At 37.7% G+C, this 20,310-nt stretch overlaps 1 protein-coding gene across 3 annotated transcripts in view; it reads right to left on the reverse strand.

Annotated features, from left to right (window-relative positions):
* Positions 1-20,310, reverse strand: part of NOL4 (nucleolar protein 4) — a 241,090-nt gene that overhangs the window by 46,671 nt on the left and 174,109 nt on the right. For all 3 annotated transcript variants that reach the window (XM_074352219.1, XM_010946869.3, XM_074352220.1), the window contains one exon: positions 17,819-17,932. In XM_074352219.1, the coding sequence (XP_074208320.1) occupies positions 17,819-17,932 (114 nt within the window). The remainder of the gene's footprint in view (positions 1-17,818; positions 17,933-20,310) is intronic.

Consider the following 20,310-nt stretch of genomic DNA (forward strand, 5'->3'; position numbering starts at 1 on the left):
TGTGTACACATATACACATACATATACACACACAGTGGAATACTACTCAGCCATAAAAAAGAATGGATGCTATTTGCAGCAACTTAGATGGACCTAGAGATTATCATATTAGGTGAAGTATATAAGACAGAGAAAAACAAATATCATATCACTTATGTGTTATGAACTTATTAAACTTAAAATGAACTTATTTACAAAACAGAAACAGACTCATAGGCATAGAAAACAAACTCATGGTTACCGGGGAAAAGGGTGAGAAGGAATAAAATGGGAGTTTGAGATTTGCAGATACTAACTACTATATATAAAATAAACAGTAAGTTTATACTGTATAGCACAGGGAACTACATTCAATATCTTGTAGTGACCTATAATGAAAAAGAATATGAAGATGAGTATATGTATGTTCATGTATGACTGAATGATTATGCTGTACACCAGAAACTGACACAATGTTGTAGACTGACTATACTTCAATTAAAAAAAAAAATAAAACAAAGACAAAATAAAAAATAGGACCTCGTTCTAAGCTGCGTGCCTTTTTGGGATTGCTTACCAAAGGCTACCTTTTCCTTTCTCGACTCTCTCAGTCTCTCCACTACTTTAAAACATTTTAGGAGCTGTGAGCTTTCAGGATGCTTACTGGCAGGCATCCTTCATTTAAATGACTTTTTATTTTACTTTTTGTTTGCTTTATACATGTCTTGTAATTCTAGCTTAGAAACTCTGGCCCCATTTTTAAACTCAACATACCTTTGCTATGAATAAACATAAATAATGTGTTTACCTATTTGGGGAGCCAGGGGCTTATCTCCCCTCTGAACTTACCAGGAGTAACAGGGAACTCAGTTCAAAGCCAACATGGCATGATAGACTCATGCCAAGGGGGTAAAAAAAAAAAATCTGCCCAACTATTTTCTTTTCATGTTTTGTGTGAAGCAAGGCTGCTGGTTTCAAGTAGCTCACAGAAGTCATGCAAAAAGGTACGATTTTAAAAAGGAACTAAGCCTTCATTCAGTGGTTGGTTAAGGACAAAGTTCGTAATTCAGCTTGAGCTTCATTTATATTGTATATTGCTACTGATGGATATTCATCTAGTGATAAATTCTCGGTGACATATGTATTCTTTCTGAAATAGCAAGTATCCTTTCAAGGGCAAAACCACACATTCTGCCACTCTAAAAGCTAGAGAAGAGTCAGATTTAAGTAGCGTTCTTTTTCCTTTTATTTCCTATTCTTTAAACACAGGTTTCTAGTCTTCCATAGAAACATGTAGAGGAGACAGTATCTGTGCATTCGTATAAATTGGAATGGGTAAGACATCGAAAGATGATCTTATTTCTCACCCTAATTATTTTTTTTCAAAGTTTTAGTAAAGCTTTCATTTTTAAAACAAAAATGTTGGCACATATATATGGGTGAGAAAAGACTCAGCTAATACAAGGTGAATCAAAAGTCTTGATAGCCTCCCAGGCACCAGAGTCAGCTGTTTCTAGAGACGAGGCAGGGTGCACACATGAGTGCAGAGGGCTGGCTATGTGCGGGCGGCGGGAAATTCAAGAGCACGTGCCCCACGGAAAAGCACTCAAATGCAAACGTTTTACAGCAGTGCTGAGGCCAAGTAAAACATGTCTGCATTTTGCCACCCCTCCTATATAATGTTGAAATATATAGGTTTAATGTACTAAGAAATGAATGATTGGATTCTTTTTTTCTTTTTAATTTTGAAAATACTGGAGCAATGAATGCTTTTTTGAATTGTTGGAGCAAGTCACATGTTACAATGCAGGGGAACTGAATTGTTCTTGGAAATACCCGTAAGACCGAGTGTGTGTCATTCATCTTTGCATCGGACCCTGTGGCCACAGCTACAGCCCAGCCCCAGGTTCCTCATCCATGTCTCCTGAACAGGAGCCCCGAGTTACTCGACACAAAAGCACCCACTGTATTAACTTCAGAGGTTCCAGGAACATGGGGCCCTGACATGTCACAGAGACGCAGGCCCTTTCTGCCTCCTGGCTGGGCTGCCCAGGAGGGGATTAAGGGAAGGAATTTGCCGCCAGCAGCCCTGACGTGCGTCCCCTCGGCCGGGCACAGGGGGGCATCCGGGCTGTTCGTGCGCCTGCCTTCACCTAAGCTACACGCAGCTTCTCTGAACCTCCCTTGAACGGGCGCCTACGTAACGCATAAATCGCTGTCAAATTTTCTACAGCGCTTTCGTATTCAGAGAAAAGCAATACGGTAAACAAAGCAACAAAAGACAGCCGTTTTTATAGAGCGGTTACTTTTAGTTTGATTTTAGAACGGAAGCTGCACGTTTAAAGCTCGGTCAGCACTTTAGAGCTAATGAATGGACAGTACTTCCCAAGCAGCAGCTCATTAATAGCTGGTTTCCTTCTCATCATTAAGAAGCAGTTATTGGTCGTCTAATGACAGATGGCCTCAATTAGGGGATGTATACGGGGTATGTGTGCATGAATCACTGGGTTCTGCGAGAGCTTTGTCTCTGAAGCAGGAAAAAAAAATGTAAAAATCTATATAATATTCCCATTTTACATGTAATATTTATTAAAACTAAGCAAAATGTTTAGGAAAAATAAAAGATCAAGATGGTTAAAAAAAGAAAAGATTTTGTGGCTGTGGGGGTGTGCAGGTGTATAAAGTACTTCTTATGTTTAACAGTGACAACAAAATACACATTGTTACATCCATGAAAGAGGAAAGCTTATGTCCATAGGCAGTAGGGCTGATACTGACTTCTTTCTGGAAAATTCCATTTCTAATTCTGTACTCTTCACATCTATCACTGATTTCAGGTGACTAGCATTTCTTCACATTTTGCTATAAAATCTCAGTTTTTAAAGGAGCTTATCTATGCTATGTACAAGAGAGAAAGAGAAAGATTATATATACCAGTATTCTGGTGAAAAAAGGCAGGTAATTTTAAAAAACAAGTAAATGAAGACAGATATTAGCTCTACCTCAAATTTTTAAATTAATAAAACTCAAAGGTAGTTTGTACATTTTTTTTCCCATTTGAACAGTATTGGAATAGGGGGAGGGTGCAGCTCAAGGGCAGAGCACATGGCTAGCATGCACGAGGTCCTGGGTTCCATCCCCAGTACCTCCATTAAAAATAAATAAACCTAATTACCTTCCCCCTCCAAACATTTTTTTAAGTAATAAATAGCACTGAAGGCAGTTATACATTTTGCATTTAGAGACACACTTTAAATTCTATGCCTTCACTAGTTCCGTTGGTAAATTCTTATTAGATATAACTTATGAGCATAAAGCCACACACACATTCTTCAAAAAATGGAATGTAGAAGCTGGAGTCAGTCCACGTTATGGATTGAGTTTGCTAATACAAAGGAACCAGCACTTGATAATTTGCAAAATTTTCTAGGAAACGGTGTGGCTGGGCAACTCTATGCCAAAGAGATTAGGTGTGTGACTGATGGTGCCAATCATCAATCCCAGCAAAGGCTGGGGATGGAGACAAGGTTCTCTGGGGAGGGTGGGTCAGATAGCATGGATTGCCTTGAGATCCCCCTGGAAACTGATAGAGGTTCTGCGAATTTCATATCAATAGAAAAATACAAACCTGAACTGAAAGGGCAAGAAATGGGATGGAAGGGAAGAAGAATGACTCTTAAGGCAAAGCCGAAGATGCAGAGATCAGAGAGGGCAGAGCTGCCTGAAGCTGTCACAGGCTGAGACGGCAGGGCCACCGTCCAGGTGCCGCCCAGGTGAGCTGGGGGACAGAGCATGGAGACACAGATAATCGTTCTCAGGCCTTGAAATCTAATGGAATGTACCCTGTTGGGTTATGGATTTCCTTGGGATCTGTGACTCCTTTTTTCCTCCCCATTTCTCCCTTTTGGAGAGGGGAATGTCTACCCTCTGCCTCTCCTACGATTGTACCTTGGAAGCACAAAACTTGTTTTCTAGGCTTCACAGGTCCACAGATGGATGGGAATTTTGCCCCAGGGTGGACCATACTCGGAGTCTCACCCACACTGGATTTAGATGATTTAGAAGATGAGATTTGAGACTTTTTAAGCTAATTAAATCTAGGTGAGATTCTGGGTTTTAGAGCTGATGCTGGGATGGGTTAAGACTTTCTAAGTTGGGATGGATGAACGTACTTTGCAAGGGGGAAAGACATGCCTTGGTGAGGAGGGGAGAGGGTAGACATTACAGGTTGAATTGTGTCATTAAAAACATTTGTTGAAGCCCTAAGCCATGATGCCTACTAATGTGACCTTATTTAGAAATAGGGTTTGTGTAGTTGTAATCTAGTTAAGATGAGACCACACTGAATTGGGGGGGCCCTAATCCAGCAGACTGATGTCCTTATAAGAATAGAAGAGATATAGACAGAGAGGGATGGTGGCCATGTGACAATGGAGGCAGTAATACAAGCCAAGGGATGCCCAGAAACTGGAAGAGGCAAGGAAGGCTCCTCCCCTAGAGGCTTTGGAGGGAGCATGGCCCTTCCAATGCCTTAAGTTTGTACATTACAAACTCTGGTATCCTGCAGAGTCATGGGAGAATAAATTTCTGTGGTTTTAAGCCACTGAGTTAGTGGTACTTTGTCATGGGATCCCAGGAAAGGAATATAGCCCACTACAGCAAACGCTATTTTCCTTTGGCCTTTCAGCATTCATCTCTGCCCCACCCCCTTTTAGTAACTATACCTGACTTTCCTCTCCCACTCTCATTCCATGTGCTTTGCATAGCTGACTACACCCATGCATCCAAAACATGCCACCCATGCATATTCTGCTCCCCTGACCTCAGCACCTGCTTCAGGGAAGAATGTGTAACCCAATCAGAGTCAACGGGGAAGATGGAAAACCGGAGCTGCTGCAGCCATATTGCTACCATGAGGGAGAACCTATGTGAGAATAGAAACAACAAAGATGGTGCAGACCCAAGAGATGTGAGAGAGCGCCTATGTATCTATAAGACAAATCAACCACATATAAAGCTGGCCCTACTGCTAGAAGTTTTAGTTACCTGAGTTTATAAATTCCCTTTTGCTTAAACCATTTTTCATTAACTTTTCTAACACTTTCAAGTAAGAGATTTCTCTGTGTTAGATCTCCCAGTCCTTGGCACTGTGCTCCTGCAGTGGCTTTCAACAGACAGTGAACGCCAAATCATGCTCTCCTGGGTCACTTCTTAAACTAAAGTTAAGCTTTTGGTCTGGTGTTTCACTGAGTACTTAATGAATGAAATGATTTGAAAATTCCTAATTCAAGTTATCACTGAGCCAAAAAGTAAACCAGGTTCCTCGTCTCTAAATGTGCACTCAGTGGATACTTTCTAGCACTTGGACTTTGAGGCTGCATATTGCAATATAGAGATGGTTGGTCAGTTCTATCTCATTGTCTGCTGAGACATCAGACAAATGTTCCTTAACTTTTTCCCAGGGAGATAATACAGAAGAGCATCTCTCTTCATATACAATCCATGGATTTAGATTAGATTGGATATACCTTCAATTTTTGTGCATTGAGGTGCATATATTTTGTATTTTTAAACACATTCTTAGTGGTAAGTTCATTAGCATACACTAAATTTTAACATTTACATATTCTTCTGTCCAAACAATTTGTGCTTCTAGGCTTTTTTTTTTTTTTGAAAACTCGCCTAATTTCCAACCTGATTCATAACAGAGAGAAAATTCAACTTTGATTTGAAATCTTAAAATTATTTTATCATGCACTAAGATTATTATCTATGCATCCTTTTGTAACTTCTGAAATGCTGGTTTGAAATTACTACAGAGTCAATACGTCATATTAATTTTCCTCAAGCTTTAAGCAAAAAATAAATTATTGTTATTCAGATTGTTCATCTATTTTTCCTTTGTCAGTAGCATTATTTATATTTGCAGCAGTTCAAAAAGATTGAATGAAATAAACGCAATTTTTAAATTTCTCCGAATGGTGGAAATACATATTGACAGAGAGAAATAACACACCCTCATGGATGGGGGTATATTACTTTTTTATGACCCTTTCCTGACGCCTATTCCACAATTCTGTAAGGTCATGATTTAGAAAATATTTAGAAATTCTTTAAGGTCATGGTTTAGAATAAGTTCTCTGTTGGTCATACACAGCATTAGGATTTTTATTCCTTTTCTGCTTCAGACAGAAGATTAGCACATATTTTACTTACTGGAATAGAAACCTTATATTTGCTAAAAATTATGCAGCTGACAGGTTATCTGAGTGTTTAGCGACTATGCATGCATTAATAATTATAACTGTTTATAAAATACGACTGTATAATGATATATAATTTAATATTGCTTTTAAGACTTCAGTTTTGGGAGAACACGTCCACACTAACAGCAAGTTTAGCCTACTAAACCAAAAAAGCAGTATTTTACAAACTCAAATGAATAAACCAGTAATGATCCCGAAGCCTTTTTTTTTTTTAACATATTGACAGATACACTCTCCTTTATGTGGACATACCAATTTAATCTAAATCCATGGATTGTATTTACGTATATACCCACCTTTTTACAGATAACTTTAAATAGCTCTTTTTTGCATATAAGACAGATATAGAGGTGAACACATATTTCGGAATAAGCAAAGAGTAAATAAAAGCAAAATTATGTATTTTTGCTTCGTCTGTATATATACGCAGCAGATGAAGCTTAAGAAAAAAAAAAAACTGCATCCAGTTTACAGCATCTAAACCTTTCTTTTGTTAGCAACACTTTAAAACTTCTCCCCAAGGAACAATACCCTAGATACATCACTGCAGATCGTCCTAAGGCACGTGGTTGTCCTTGCCTTTAAACATGAACTGAGTATGAAATGAGTACGTAAGTTAGATAAGGAGCGCGGCAGCAGCCACTGAGGGAGGCGTAACATACATGCTTGTATGTTGATGTCCCGACGTGCGGCACTGGGGGCGGACCTTCCTCCTGAGGCTGCGGCAGTTCTCGGATCCAGCTGCTCTGCTCAGCTTGCTGCTATGACAACTACCCGAGGGCAAATGTCAGGTCAGCTCCCAGCATCTGTGTCTCGCTATAATTGCTTTGTCAGAAATCTAATAGCTGCCTTCTTTTTCTCACTGAACAGTGAAAAGCAAGAGTGCTCAAAGAACTAAATGTTGAGACATTCTTCATCGTCTCCCCAGCCTACGCCCTTCCTTCCTATCATATTATATTTGCAATTTTCCTGATTTGGTGCTCAAACTGTATGCACTAAGCTGTCAGACACCATTTTAAATTGCGGTATTAATTCCAATGATTCCTGCTCTGCCTGGCCACACATTACTGTTCTCAGGCTGGAATTCCTATTGGGTTGGCAAGTGTCTCATTAAAAGGTTCTTTCCTTTCCTCAAACTGAACTCTTTGCCATGCTACGTCATCACATATGTATATCTGTTTAGTGCTTACCTCATCCTAGATAATTATTTAGTGCTTACCCTTATACCTAGTTAACTTGGGAATCTTGGGGGCTCAAAGTGATGAAAGCAAAGCTAGTTTAAACCCACAGAACGATTAAAAAAAATTATAGAGTCAATACTCCAAAAGATACTTGGAGTGTTAGCTAGGTATATAATCAAGTCCTAAAACAGGCTTCACTCCACAGAGAACTAGAAAAGGACTTATCTTGGTGGGCTGAGACTTGATCCACGAGGTGCTCCTTACAGCAGGTGCGCTTTGAGATGGGTGTACAAACAAACACGCAAGTGGAACTGGGGCTGACAAGCAGCCTGGACATCCTGGTGGAAAGAGGGAGTGCTTCGAGGATTTAAAATTCTGTTCTTCATTCACATGTCTCTAAATCCCCCAAGTATCATTTACATGGAAACAAAGCAGGAGCGACAATGAGACACTGCCTTTCCTATTCGTGTAGTTTTTAGTCATGAGTAAGAATAGTCATGATGTGTATACCTCACTGGGTTTTGGGAAGAAAATTAAATGAGAAAATTTATGTGCATTCAAATTAAGGTGTACGGGAACACACAAACACGAGTATAATTATGTAGGATGTGCTTCCCTTCCATGTCCTGATTTATTTCCCAAATATAGTTGAGATGATACTTTGAATGGTAAAGAACTTGGCACTGAAAACTGAATCTGGGTATTTGAAACAGTTTCAACAAATTTTGTTCTTAGAATATGAATGATCAAATACATTGTAGTTCAAGGAATTCATTTAATGTAAAAAACTACAGGAAGGATTCTGTGGTTTTTAAAACGACCTCAAATGCAGTATCGTGTATAAGGAATTAGAGAAAACACATAGGTAACTGAGCATTCCCTAGAAAGGACACTTCCCTCACACTTATGGAGACATACAAAGCTTGACAGCTTCGTTGGACTTCTCAAACTTGCTTCATAGGCAACAAGAAATGATAGAAAAATGCAATTGAATTAAACTGATGTGACCTTCTGAGTTCTGCATCCAAAATAGTATTCAAATTCTTGCATGCTACGAATGTATGATGGCCTTAAGATTTGAAATTTATGAAGCATTCTGATTTTCATTACTCAGAACATTACGCTGAAATCAAAAGGGAGCTAAATTCTTTGTCCTGTATTGTCTTTTTTTCCCCTTCTTTTTAAAGAGAAATTCTGTCTTTAATGAAATATGGAGAAATCACTGAAGAAAAAAAGAGAGAAGGAAGGAAAAATCTAAACTAAAAATTAACTTTTCCAGGCCTGTTTCTTTTATAAAATAAGCTTATTGAACTGAGTGGTCTGTAAGATTCTCCGTAGCTCTAACATTTTTTTGTTGGGACCATTATGTCCTACAGCAAAAGTGATAATTGAATAATTTGAAAAAGAGGCTCTTCTTTTGAAAAGTTGTCCATGTATTCGCAATCCCCAAGTAGAGCAACTTTGTGTATATGCCCACGTGTGTATAGAAAACCTGGCCTGCTTCTGAGTTTCCAGACTCTGTTTTCCGAAGGCTTGAATCAAAGGCTACATTCTTCCTCTAATGTCTTAGGTCCCCCCACCTGAAAGCAATCATGTAGCAAAAATAACTAACTAACAGGAAAGACAATGGTACACAGTAAAAAGCTTTACTTTAATTGCTGCTTTTTGATGGAAATCGTAATGCTTATGGGATTCAGATGCATTTTTCACTTATGGCTTCTTATTTTATGAGTTAAGTTTACAGTTACAAGTATGACTGACCTCTTTTTGTACTTTTGTTCTCTGCCCTCTTTCTAGAACTCAAAACCATGATTTCTATTAAATCTCACTCAGATTTTCATAGAGGATTTGGGCATAGGAGGCCTGTCTCAAATTTCAGAGATGAAAAAAAGTGACTGTTCCTGCCATGTGCTGGGAGTTCCTTGAGGGTCCTTGAGCATCAGGACCGGGACGCACTATTGTGTTTTCTTAAATGACAAAACCAGCAACGAAACCAGGAAAAATAAGAACATGGAATATAACAGCGAAGTGATTTAATGAGTAGTTTGATCTTAATGTAGGAATCTCATTGGACTTGCAACTGAATTGTTTCATTTAAAATGCTATTTTGATCTTGCTTGTGGTTCAAGGCAAAACATTAGAAGGAGTTTAAAAATCAATGTGACTTGGTTCTTGATCTACATAAACATCATTTTCCTCTTGATGAAAGAGTGCAGTTAAGGGCTCTTAGAAGAGAGCGTTGCATAAACTTCTAAAGCAGAGAGAGGTTGTTTTCCTTGCATTCTTTTGACAGGGCGTGAATAAGAACAAATACAGACTGTCCTGCAGACGTTGAGAGGCCATCGGATTGCTGAAGCCCAAACAAACAAAAATTTAATATTGTTGACAAGGCAAAGAACACTAATGGCACAAGAAAGATGAGGCTTCTTTTTGAGGGTGAGAGATTATATAAGAGATGGGTCCGTTTCAGCAAAGGTAACAGGTTAAGATGTATCAGAAAGCCAAGCCCCATTATCATCATGAGAAAGAGGCAAATTACCAATAAAGCAAGCTGACCTGCCTCAGGGAGTTTTCTCTAGGACTGATGTTACAGGGTCACCTGCTCCATCATCCGATCTGCCAGCCTCAGGCCTATAGCTAAAGCTCTAATGTCAGCGCCACACAATCCTGAGTAAACACGAATGACAAAATCCATCTTTAAAAGTTAACTTACATGTAACAAAAGCATGTTACACAGAAATGTCCACCTTGTGACAGTGCATCAATTTGTAGAATCATGATTTGTGTAGAGAGATATACATTACATCAATAAAAACTTAAAACAAAAACAAAGTTATGATGCAAAGATTTATGTCATGAAATGAAGATGCATTGATACTTTAGAAATACTGCCACTAAAAATTAAAGTAAATTTATTTTTAACTAAGATTAACCCACAGCTACCCAGAATACCCAGCTCTGCAGGATCCCTCGGCTCTCCCCAAGTGCTGAGTGACTGAGAGAACACGTATTTCTTGAGGCCCCTGGGCTCACTGTATTTACCCCCTGAGTCATCATGTCAAACATCATAAATCCCTATAGGAGGTATAGCCCAATTTGTCAAGCTATTATATTATCTAATTTCATAATAAATTTGTGACTAGGGCTAAATTTCCCCAATACATGTAGAATTATTGTTTCAGGGTAACTAATGGATTTTAAAGTGGTTAGATTAAAGAGAAAAGACAGGACAAGGAATGAACAAATTATGGGAACTAAATGATAAAAATGAATGTATTTGGCATAAACCAAATATGTCAGACTCTTCATTTCTCTGCTCAGTCTAAAATAACTGGTTTTAAAATAAATATTATTAACAAAAATGCTGTCTTCATGGAGAATCCAGTAAACCATATGTTCCCCTGACTTTGGCATCAAAAAGTGTATCAACATATTATGCTGAATTTCTCTCTCTGAATTCAAACCACCTACTCATATCCTGACTTTTACCCACTTAAAATTAATAACATCCTAAGCCAAAGTTATGTACCTAAAAATTAAAAAAAAAGATATCTATACAAATGTGGGATAATTCTTAATGAAGTAAAGCAGAATGAGTAACAGAGAGACAAAAAAAAAAAAAAATCAGAAATTGTGGCTATTCCCAGCTTCCCCTCAAACCCCATAGATGACTCTCAAAAGAAAGTTTCTCAGATTCAGACTCCCCATCCATAAAAGGGAAAGCATGTGATCCACCTGCTTCATAGTATTATTGAGAGACCAATAGAATCTCACACTGTATGTCACTACTCAGACATAAATTGATACATCGTTATATAAGGAAAATAAATACACTAAGGAAAATTTTATACAGGAGTAGCCTTACTCTCAAATTAAGAAGAAAAGATAAAAAGTCACCGTTTGATGAAAATCATAATGTCAGTTTTTGGAGACATCAAAAAAAAAGAGAAAAAGATGAAAAATATTTACAATAGAAAGAATAATCTTTGTCTACAGTAACCTAAGTGGAAACTACAGAACATTGAACTTTGATTCCTCATTATCTGAGCTAACATTGTCGCCTGGAAGAGGAGTATTCCCAAATCCCTCATTTTTAACTTAGGAACACCTTGTAGCTGATTAATCTTCATAATTACTTTTTGGCATTGGCTCAGATTTAAATATTGTCACATTTAAATGGCAAATCTGAAATGCAGGTGATAGAGAAAGTAATTCTTGCTGAATTGGGACCTCACCCTTGCCCCTAGTATGTCTACACTTCATGGTCTCTCGGGTTCTGAAGCTTCCTATAAACTGGACGTGCCACTCTCCTCCCCACTCATCTCTGGCACATCCTTAAAGTCCAAGTAATTTAACAGAGCATGTGAAATGCCACAATCTAGTTTAAACCTTCACATCCAATCCCTGCTACTTTTATTTCTTCTCAAGTTTCCCTCACAAGTGATCACTGTTTTCATACTCAAGAAACTTTCATGTTTGGAAATGTTCCACGTGTCTGGAATACCATCCTCTAGCTTCTTTGTTTCTCAAAATCTCCATCATTTCTCAAGGTCTGGCCCAAATAGTGCTCCCTCTGGGAAGCCCTCCTGGGTTTCTCAGGCAGAATTAGGAGCACTCTCCTCTGGCTCTCACAACAGTCTGATCACACCCTTGCAAATTCTAGCATGCTAATTTCACTTATCTTTAATAAGAGTGTGAGTTCCTAGAGGAAAGATACTGTGTTTCACTCATCTGCAAATGAGAATAAAAATATCCACTCAGTAGCAAATCATTGTAAGTAAATCTAGTAACTGGTAAATCCTCAGTAATGGTTCCCCCCATCCTTGTTTTGTGGCCTCTGTACAAGCAAAATGTCTTCCCTATAATGAATATTTGCTAAATAAACTACTTTAGGGCTATTCAGAAGTACTTTTCTCCTATTAATTATATTTGTAGCTGATACAGATACATGAAATATTTATGGATCTACCTAGAGCAGTTCAAAAGCCTTAGAAAAAATAAAAAATGGAAACTTTTGCCATTAAAAAGTTAGCTTGCAAAAGCTGAAGTTGGAAATAATACATATTGAAGTCCAGCCACATTATTAAGCTAATGCTGAAGGAATACAGATTCCTAAAGTAATTATCTTGCTCATAAAATACCCCAACAGAATACAGGTCAAATATTCTTCCCTACAGAGCAAATAAAAAGTCCAGTAAAACTATTTTACTGTGTTTCTCAACTATTATATAATGTGCACAATGAACTCAAATTTTTAAATTAGAATAATAAATATTCACTATAATTATCTATAAGAAATATTTATATATCTGTGAAATGCTTTAATTTGGTATATACATATATATTTACTTTTCTTTAGTTTCTATATTTATAAAATTTCTTCATGTTTACAAATATATAATGGAAAATATATTTTTCCATAATTCCCTATTTATATTATTTTCAAATGTGATTATAACCTTTACAGAGTCTGCTCTGATAAAATAGAGGTTTGATGGTAGGTTTGCAGTAGTGAGATTATAATCAAGTCTTTCTGGATTGGTTTACTAATTTGTCTACCCCTTGGTGCCCATGAATTTAAGGTCATGGTTCAATATCCATTTGTGTGAGCTATTTCCCTCTCCTCCTTTGGGATATGATTACTTTAGACATTGCCAGGCATTTTGGAGACCATGTGAGTGAGTAGATGGCTCAGTGTACACCTAGTCACAACTTCCAGCGGTGACTGTGCAAGCAGCATGTTTATGAATGACTGAAACTGATAAAAAACACACATTTTTGAATTTTCTTGGGTCTTATCTATTTATGGCATATTTGTATAATGTTGGATGTGGTGACATCCTTATTGTAAATGTATAACATGGTGATCTAATTAATGGTGACTTTCAAATTAGAAAAGAATGTAACTGCAGTCTCAAGAGATACTTAAAAATAGTTGAAAGATGAATACAAAATGGAATTATACTCCAGGAATAAAAGTGGAATTAGAAATTATACGTGGCTTAGTTTTTTCACTGGGGACATAACTGATATGGCCATTGACACTAACTGCTTTATCCTTGCAAAGAAATAAAATTAAACCAAAGGGACTGGCTAAGTTATTTTTATCTTATACCGCATAATTTTTACTTCTAGGCTTTGGCAAGTTTAAAAACAAAAAGTAAGTGGAAGGTAGAAAAAAGGATGGAGGGAGAATTCATTTAACACAAGGAGTGCAAAGCCTGTGGAAAATTGTGGGGTTTGAACCTCAAGGCCAGTCTCTTCAAAATGGGAGTAACTGAGTCATGAGTTCACCACCAAGGAATAGATCTGAGAATGTTATGATTCTCATTCCTGTATTCAAATCGTAGACTAGTGTGTCCATAGCAGTGCTTCTCAAAGAGAGTATTATGACTCCTAGGGGACACTTGGAAAATATTCGTCCCATGATAAAGGCAAGAAGCGGGTGGGGGACCAGCTTATCGGAACCTCTGACATGTTCCAGGCAGTTCCAATCGACTAAGAATTGTCCCTGTTCCCCTGTGAGTTTTTAAAAGTCCTGCTGGATATTTTTGTAGGTCAAAGCTTCAGTGGAATTTCTGAGCCTAAAGTTTAATTGCATTTTAAGTGTAAATACAAAGTTTTTTGTGCACGCTATGAAATATATGTTGAATTGTCTTAGGAATACGCTACCAGGTAAATCAAGGCACTGCTGTGCTCTGTTTTGTTTGGAACTTTACCAATAGTTTTTCACCATTTGGAAAGTTCATGCCACCAAATGCTATGAGCTGTCCTGACATACACATATCAGAGGATAGTTGTGGCTGTTGCTTCCTCATTGATCTGAGGGACAGGGACAAGCTCCTTATGACTTCCTTGTATCTTCTAGTGATGTGGAATCCCGATATTCCCAAAGTACATGTTCTTTGATTATACATTACTTGTTAAATAAATAATCTATTATTTATATTAAAATAAAGACATTATATATATTTAAATTGTAAGCATAATTTATGTTAACTATAAATTGTATTTTAGGATCAAAAATGGGACATTTCACGGTGTTTATCATAAAAAGACACATTATGTTTGAGAGGTTTAGGAACCACTGGTTAAGAATCAAAGATTCCTAGAAGTTAAAATGAGCCTTAAATAGGTATATGTTTATAAAACAAGCAAAAATCCTTATTTTTATATGAATAAGGTAGAAATTAAGGGCATGGACCTGATGAATATCAAAAGCTACAAAAACTTTGCTGGTTTTTGACCCAATTCTCATGATTTATCCTGAAGAAATAATGGGCAAGACACCTTTTTCATAGAAAAGTATGGTAGAAAAAAAAACCAAAATCAACAATAATTTAGAAAACACTACATGATGGAGTATTAATTGGCTTTTTTTTTTAAAAAAAAACTATAAGCTTATAGTGACACAGTAAATATTCACAGCATTAAGCTACATGGAGGAACACAATATGATGCTATGTTCCTTTTTAAAACAGAACATTGTGCATAGAAAAAGCAGTAGGAAGAATTGTACTATAAAACCAAATGGTGGAATTACGATTAAATTGTATTTCTTCTTTCTACATTTCTCTATTTCCAAAATTATCAAAAATAAGCCTGTATGTCTGAAAAGATTTTTTTTTTATTTTACTATAAACATGATTTTAAAAAGCACAAGGATTAGATCCAAGTGGGGCTCCAGCCTGAGCACCTCTGACCTCAGAGCTCTAAGCCTTCGTGTCTCCACTTCATTAAAAGCCAAGACTGTTACTCAAAATAGGCTCGTAAACCCCCCTCGCACAGGGTTGCACCCATCAGTATTTCTGCTGCTGTTAATGCCATGATTAATGAGGAAAGTAAGTCCCACTGCAGTTAGGTGACTTGAGGAGTATATTCCATCTCAATTGTTTAAAATTATACCTGTTCCAGAGGAAACACAATGGATTCCAAGAACTACTCTAAATGGTATTTTGTTTCTCTTCCATAGTGTATTTTCTCCCTTGGATGAAGGGCGATGCTGAGACACACGCTGGAACACCCAAAGGTACAGTTGTTTTTCTCCAACGTACTTTATAGAAGAAAGACAAATGCTAAATGTGGAGTAAAAACAGGGAGGACTGAGAGCAGGGGTATGGGAGTGCGGGCTGGAAGATCACAGAACTAGATTTCAAGCCATATCTCAGTTACTATCGCAATGTTTACATTTAAGCGTAAAATCCTATCGAAAAATGTTTCTCTCGGTTATGTGATTGTGAAAGCTTAGACATGTAACCCAAATGACATAAAAATACAGCAGGAAATACAAAAGAAAAGCCGCCTGTTTCAAAACTGTCTTGACGGTGGTGTATTAGACAGTCTTCAAATGCATTACAACAAAATAAAACGTCTGTGTTAAAATTGCCAGCATGCTGGTGTGGCTCTATTCTCACCCTTTATAGCTCCAATTATGTTTCTTTTAGGAACGTGCCCACTCAGTGAGACCCTACAGAGCAAAGGAAAAGTCATGAAGAGATACAGGTGGCAGGGAATTCACCAGTACTACAGAAAACACAGTAGCTCTGGGCTTACGAAATATTTTTAGGTCTTGGGCCAATGGTTTCCTGCTGGTTTACTAACAGTGATTTTCTTTTGTAACTTAGCAATGCACCAGTTTTCAGTATTTTCTCCTCCTGCTTCCTCACCTTTTATGATTGTCACAAGCAACTAACACACCATTTCCCCTTTTCCCCTATGGTGTTCTTTTCAACAGAGTCAAAGGCACTACATCACAGCTTAGCACTTATGTCCCATCTGCCCCAGTCACTGCAAAAACTGTCACCCAGCACTCACGCTGCGTCGTCCTTTCTGAGGGCTGGATCTGCTGTGATAATGGCTGAGGAAGCCTTTAACCATTGGTGGTGTGTGATTTCCATCTAGAAAACTACAAGCTAATTTAACTGCAAGAACTGAACAGAGAAAAGAAACCAAAGAAACCCTCCCATGATTCAGAAACTTCACAGGCCTACGAGTAAAACACGCGTCGTCCTTCAAAAACAACACATACACACCAGTGGCAGATCCATCACTCAAAAGGGGCTGGTTCTAACCTCTCACTTTCTGCCTGTCTCTCAGGTTAAATGACTTGTCCCCTAAAACACTGAGGCCTATTTGTTTTTAAGGAATTAGTAATGATATAACATCTAAATAAGAAAGACCGAGAAAAAGATCATCTTTTCATTTGAGCGTGCCATAGAATTTATACATGTGAAGTCTGACTTTGCCCATCTTTTTGAACTGTCCAAGTGAGAAAGAGTGTCTGAGGTAACATAAAAATTCCAGACTTTTCTGCTGAAAGGGAAGAAAAGCTGACTACATTCCATAATGCGTTCGGACTGGACCTCAGCTCTGTGTCATCTGATTGCCGACGAGGCAGTGGGCTGCTGCCCTCGCCCCTGGCTGAGGCTGCAGGACAAGCGTGGGATGGAAAAGCTTTTGTTCCCTTCTTTGAAGCTCATTGGTTCACAAAAAACATGGGCTAACAATTTAGTCTCCTCATCCCAGCCTCAATGAGAAAAGTGAAGCACCTAGATCATCTGTTGTAAAAATAGTTTAAAAAGTCAGAATATAGCGTCCTTTATGTGGAACACTTCATATTATTATAATTATAATTTAGTTGTATTATTATGGATAATTAAGAAACAGGGATAGAGAGAAAAAGAAAACAGAGAAAAACATTCCAGACATGAGAAGGAGACAGGCAGATGCAAATAAATCAAGGGAAAAACTGAGTGAAACATCAGTGAACAACGCACAAAAAAATACTCATCCACACCATGTGGGTACACAACCTTGGAAACGAGATGCAGGAAGATGAAACTTGATGGTTATACAAATGAAGTATTAATGAGAAAGTAAGCGCAGGTTATAGATTTTCATTATTTTATATCCCTGTTTTATGGCTTTCTAGTCTTTCAAAGTTACACTGTGTTCTCCCCATTCCCTGTCTAATCTATCAACACTGGGCAGTAGACCAGAGGAAATTAAAAGAGGTTCATTTTCACCCCAAAAGAACGCAATCAGGTCACTATCATCAATGATCAGGTAAATTTCCAAAACTACTGTAAATGATCAGTGAGAGCCTCTTACTTAAATAAGTCATTAACCTTCAAATTGGATACGAAAGAGAATTATAACTCATTAATTTTACAACTGTCCGTTTTTCATCGGAGAAAATTTTTGTCCTTACAATACCACTGATCTCACGAACCTGCATTTTCAAGCTTACATTCATATCACAAAGACAGAAAAACGCTATCTCTGTGTACTGCAAACCCATGGCAGAGACTCCGCCCTCGTGCATAAATCAGATGAATTTTGCTGCATCTGCAGTACAGTCAGTGGTCACCCGCCCCCGCGACTCCCCAGTACCTGCTGTCTATCCAGGCGCATCCTCTTGGCGGCATTCCTACTCTCACTCTCACAGGCTGAAGCCAAGATACTCTCTGCAACTGCTGAGGTAAGGTGGGAAGGAATAGGTCGAGACTAAAAGAAAAAGAGAGAGAGAAAAAAAAACCATGACAAAATTATTAACAGTATCACTGACAGACCGATGCTATCCTCAGAAGATCTCATAGGATGTGTAGGAGAAACCATTCATTTCAAGTGAACTTATTCCGATAGAAAGAGGAAATGGAAATCGCAGAGATGAATCATGAAAGCTAGTTAGAGGCTCAGGCTGGAGTTGCTGCCCAGCTCCGTCACTCATTCCCAGGGCTCCGTTAGGGTTTCATCTGGGCCACCGAGCTGGAGTTTGAACTGGCAGTGGCCAGACTGCTGACCGCGTTTCGCAAATAAAACAAGTCCTCTAATTTTTTTTTTTAACATGTGACAATGCACGAAACAAAACAGAAACAAGTGACAGGGCTGAAACAGCTGGAAAAACTGACAGACACTCAGACCATGTCAAACAATCGTAATATGAAATACTATGAATATTCACAGCCTGAGTTGTGACACAACTGATGTGATTAAAAACTTAAAAAAAAAAATCCTTACTTTAGCTTAAATATAAAGTAAAAAGTTAGTCCTAGAACAATGTTGATGTAACAAAAGTTTGGTGTTTTAGACATGAGATGTATGTTGCCTACATGTTTTGCTCTATTTGTAAAATATGAGTTAATAATATTAACCTAACAGGTACATGCTGGGAATGCACCTCCTATGGAGGCCACATAGAAATTAATTAACCCCCCAACTAAGCTCCTAATTCACTACAGATTGTTTGTGATTCTTCCTACCATTTGTGATCATCAGAAAAGTTTGCCATTTTTTTTCCCCATAATTACATGCAAAGTCATCTAACTGAAAGACGAAGTACTTAACGACATCAGTTTTTTTAATGAAGATAAGCAAACGATAGAAGTAACGTAAAAATTAAACTAGATGAGATAGCAAAATAGGAAATTACAAGATTCTTTTAAGAATCTAGCACACACAGTGGCATGCTACTTGGGGGTTTTCAAAGTCTCAGTCCAAAATATGAAGGGATGCTATACAAACATAAGGCCTCCAAATTAATAGAGATCTTTTCATCGTCTTTTGTAAAGGAACGTGAGTTTGCCTTTATTGTACTTGATTCATTCTGCTCACTGTGGCACGTAAAATGTGCTTTAGCGAACTGAACCATCGCATTTATATCTCACACAGTATTCTAGAACAGCTAAATTCAGACCACAGTTTTTTTTCACAGAGACTCCTCGGTGGAATCTGAGCAGTTTAAAGAAAGTCCAGGCTTTGACCTTACTTGAACTAGGAGGCAATTTCTGCTGCTGCCTCAGCCAACTTCCCCAAGCTCCTAGCTTCAAAGTACCCTCTGCAGACCAGAGGTGGGAAAGGTACAGGGTGTGGTCTCCACCTGCGAACCCTGCGGGATGACGGAAATGGTGGCTAGACAATTTTGACAATAAAGCATTAGAATGTTTGGAATGTTATTTTTTTTGCCAAAGAATGAGAAGAGAGGCCTCTGAGGTAGCAGGAAGAATGCAACAAAAACGTTCTGAGAAGGAAATTACAAAGCCAGGACTGCATGCTGGGAACAGAGAGGAGGGTCAATGAGGTAAACATAAAAAAACTAAAAGTTGTCATTAAGGTGTATATATAATTTCAAAATGCATATTGCGTCTTCATTTCATTCTGTACTTCACTAAATACGAATAAGATCTTCTAGCTCAGAACTGAAAATACATTAAACTACACAAATCAGTGTTTCATTAAAAGATGGCCACAGTGTGGCTCAAAATTACAATCTAAACCCCATGGGAAGTGGGGACATGATGTCCTTCTCAACTGAATTATGTTGTGAGACTAAGGTATTATAGGAAAAATAGGAATAAGAAGATTCCCTTATGAAAAGAGAAAAATTATTTATTTGTAGCTAGCATTATTCAAACAAAGTGAGAGCTCACACCTTTGTAAGCTACATCATTAGACCCTTTATCTGGCTCTAGGGACTGAATTAACAGAAGCTAAATAAAATATCAGTGGCCTCCATTTCTTTATCTAATTATTGATAAACACCTGTAATTCAGAGACATATTTCTATTCTCTGTTATTTTTATTCTCTCTCTTTGTCTGGCATCTCTATTCCAAATTAGGAATATATAAAGCTGTGGAACTTTATTAAGCTGATTAAATTGTAGTAATAAACACACAAAATCCTTAAACGCCTGAAAGTTTGTTGAACAGAGAGAGCACAAGGTAAAAAATATCTCTTTAATTAAACTAAGTTGGTAGCGTTTCCTTTCAAATTCTTTTTTAATATTTAAAAACAAAATGGAAAATGACTTTTACCAAGACAGTAGAAGTTGTTGTGCATAATAATTTATATAGTTTCCTTTTTGGAGAAAATTACAGAGTTGGAT

The sequence above is a fragment of the Camelus bactrianus genome, chromosome 24, assembly GCF_048773025.1.
Source record: "Camelus bactrianus isolate YW-2024 breed Bactrian camel chromosome 24, ASM4877302v1, whole genome shotgun sequence".
Classification (NCBI taxonomy): domain Eukaryota; kingdom Metazoa; phylum Chordata; class Mammalia; order Artiodactyla; family Camelidae; genus Camelus; species Camelus bactrianus.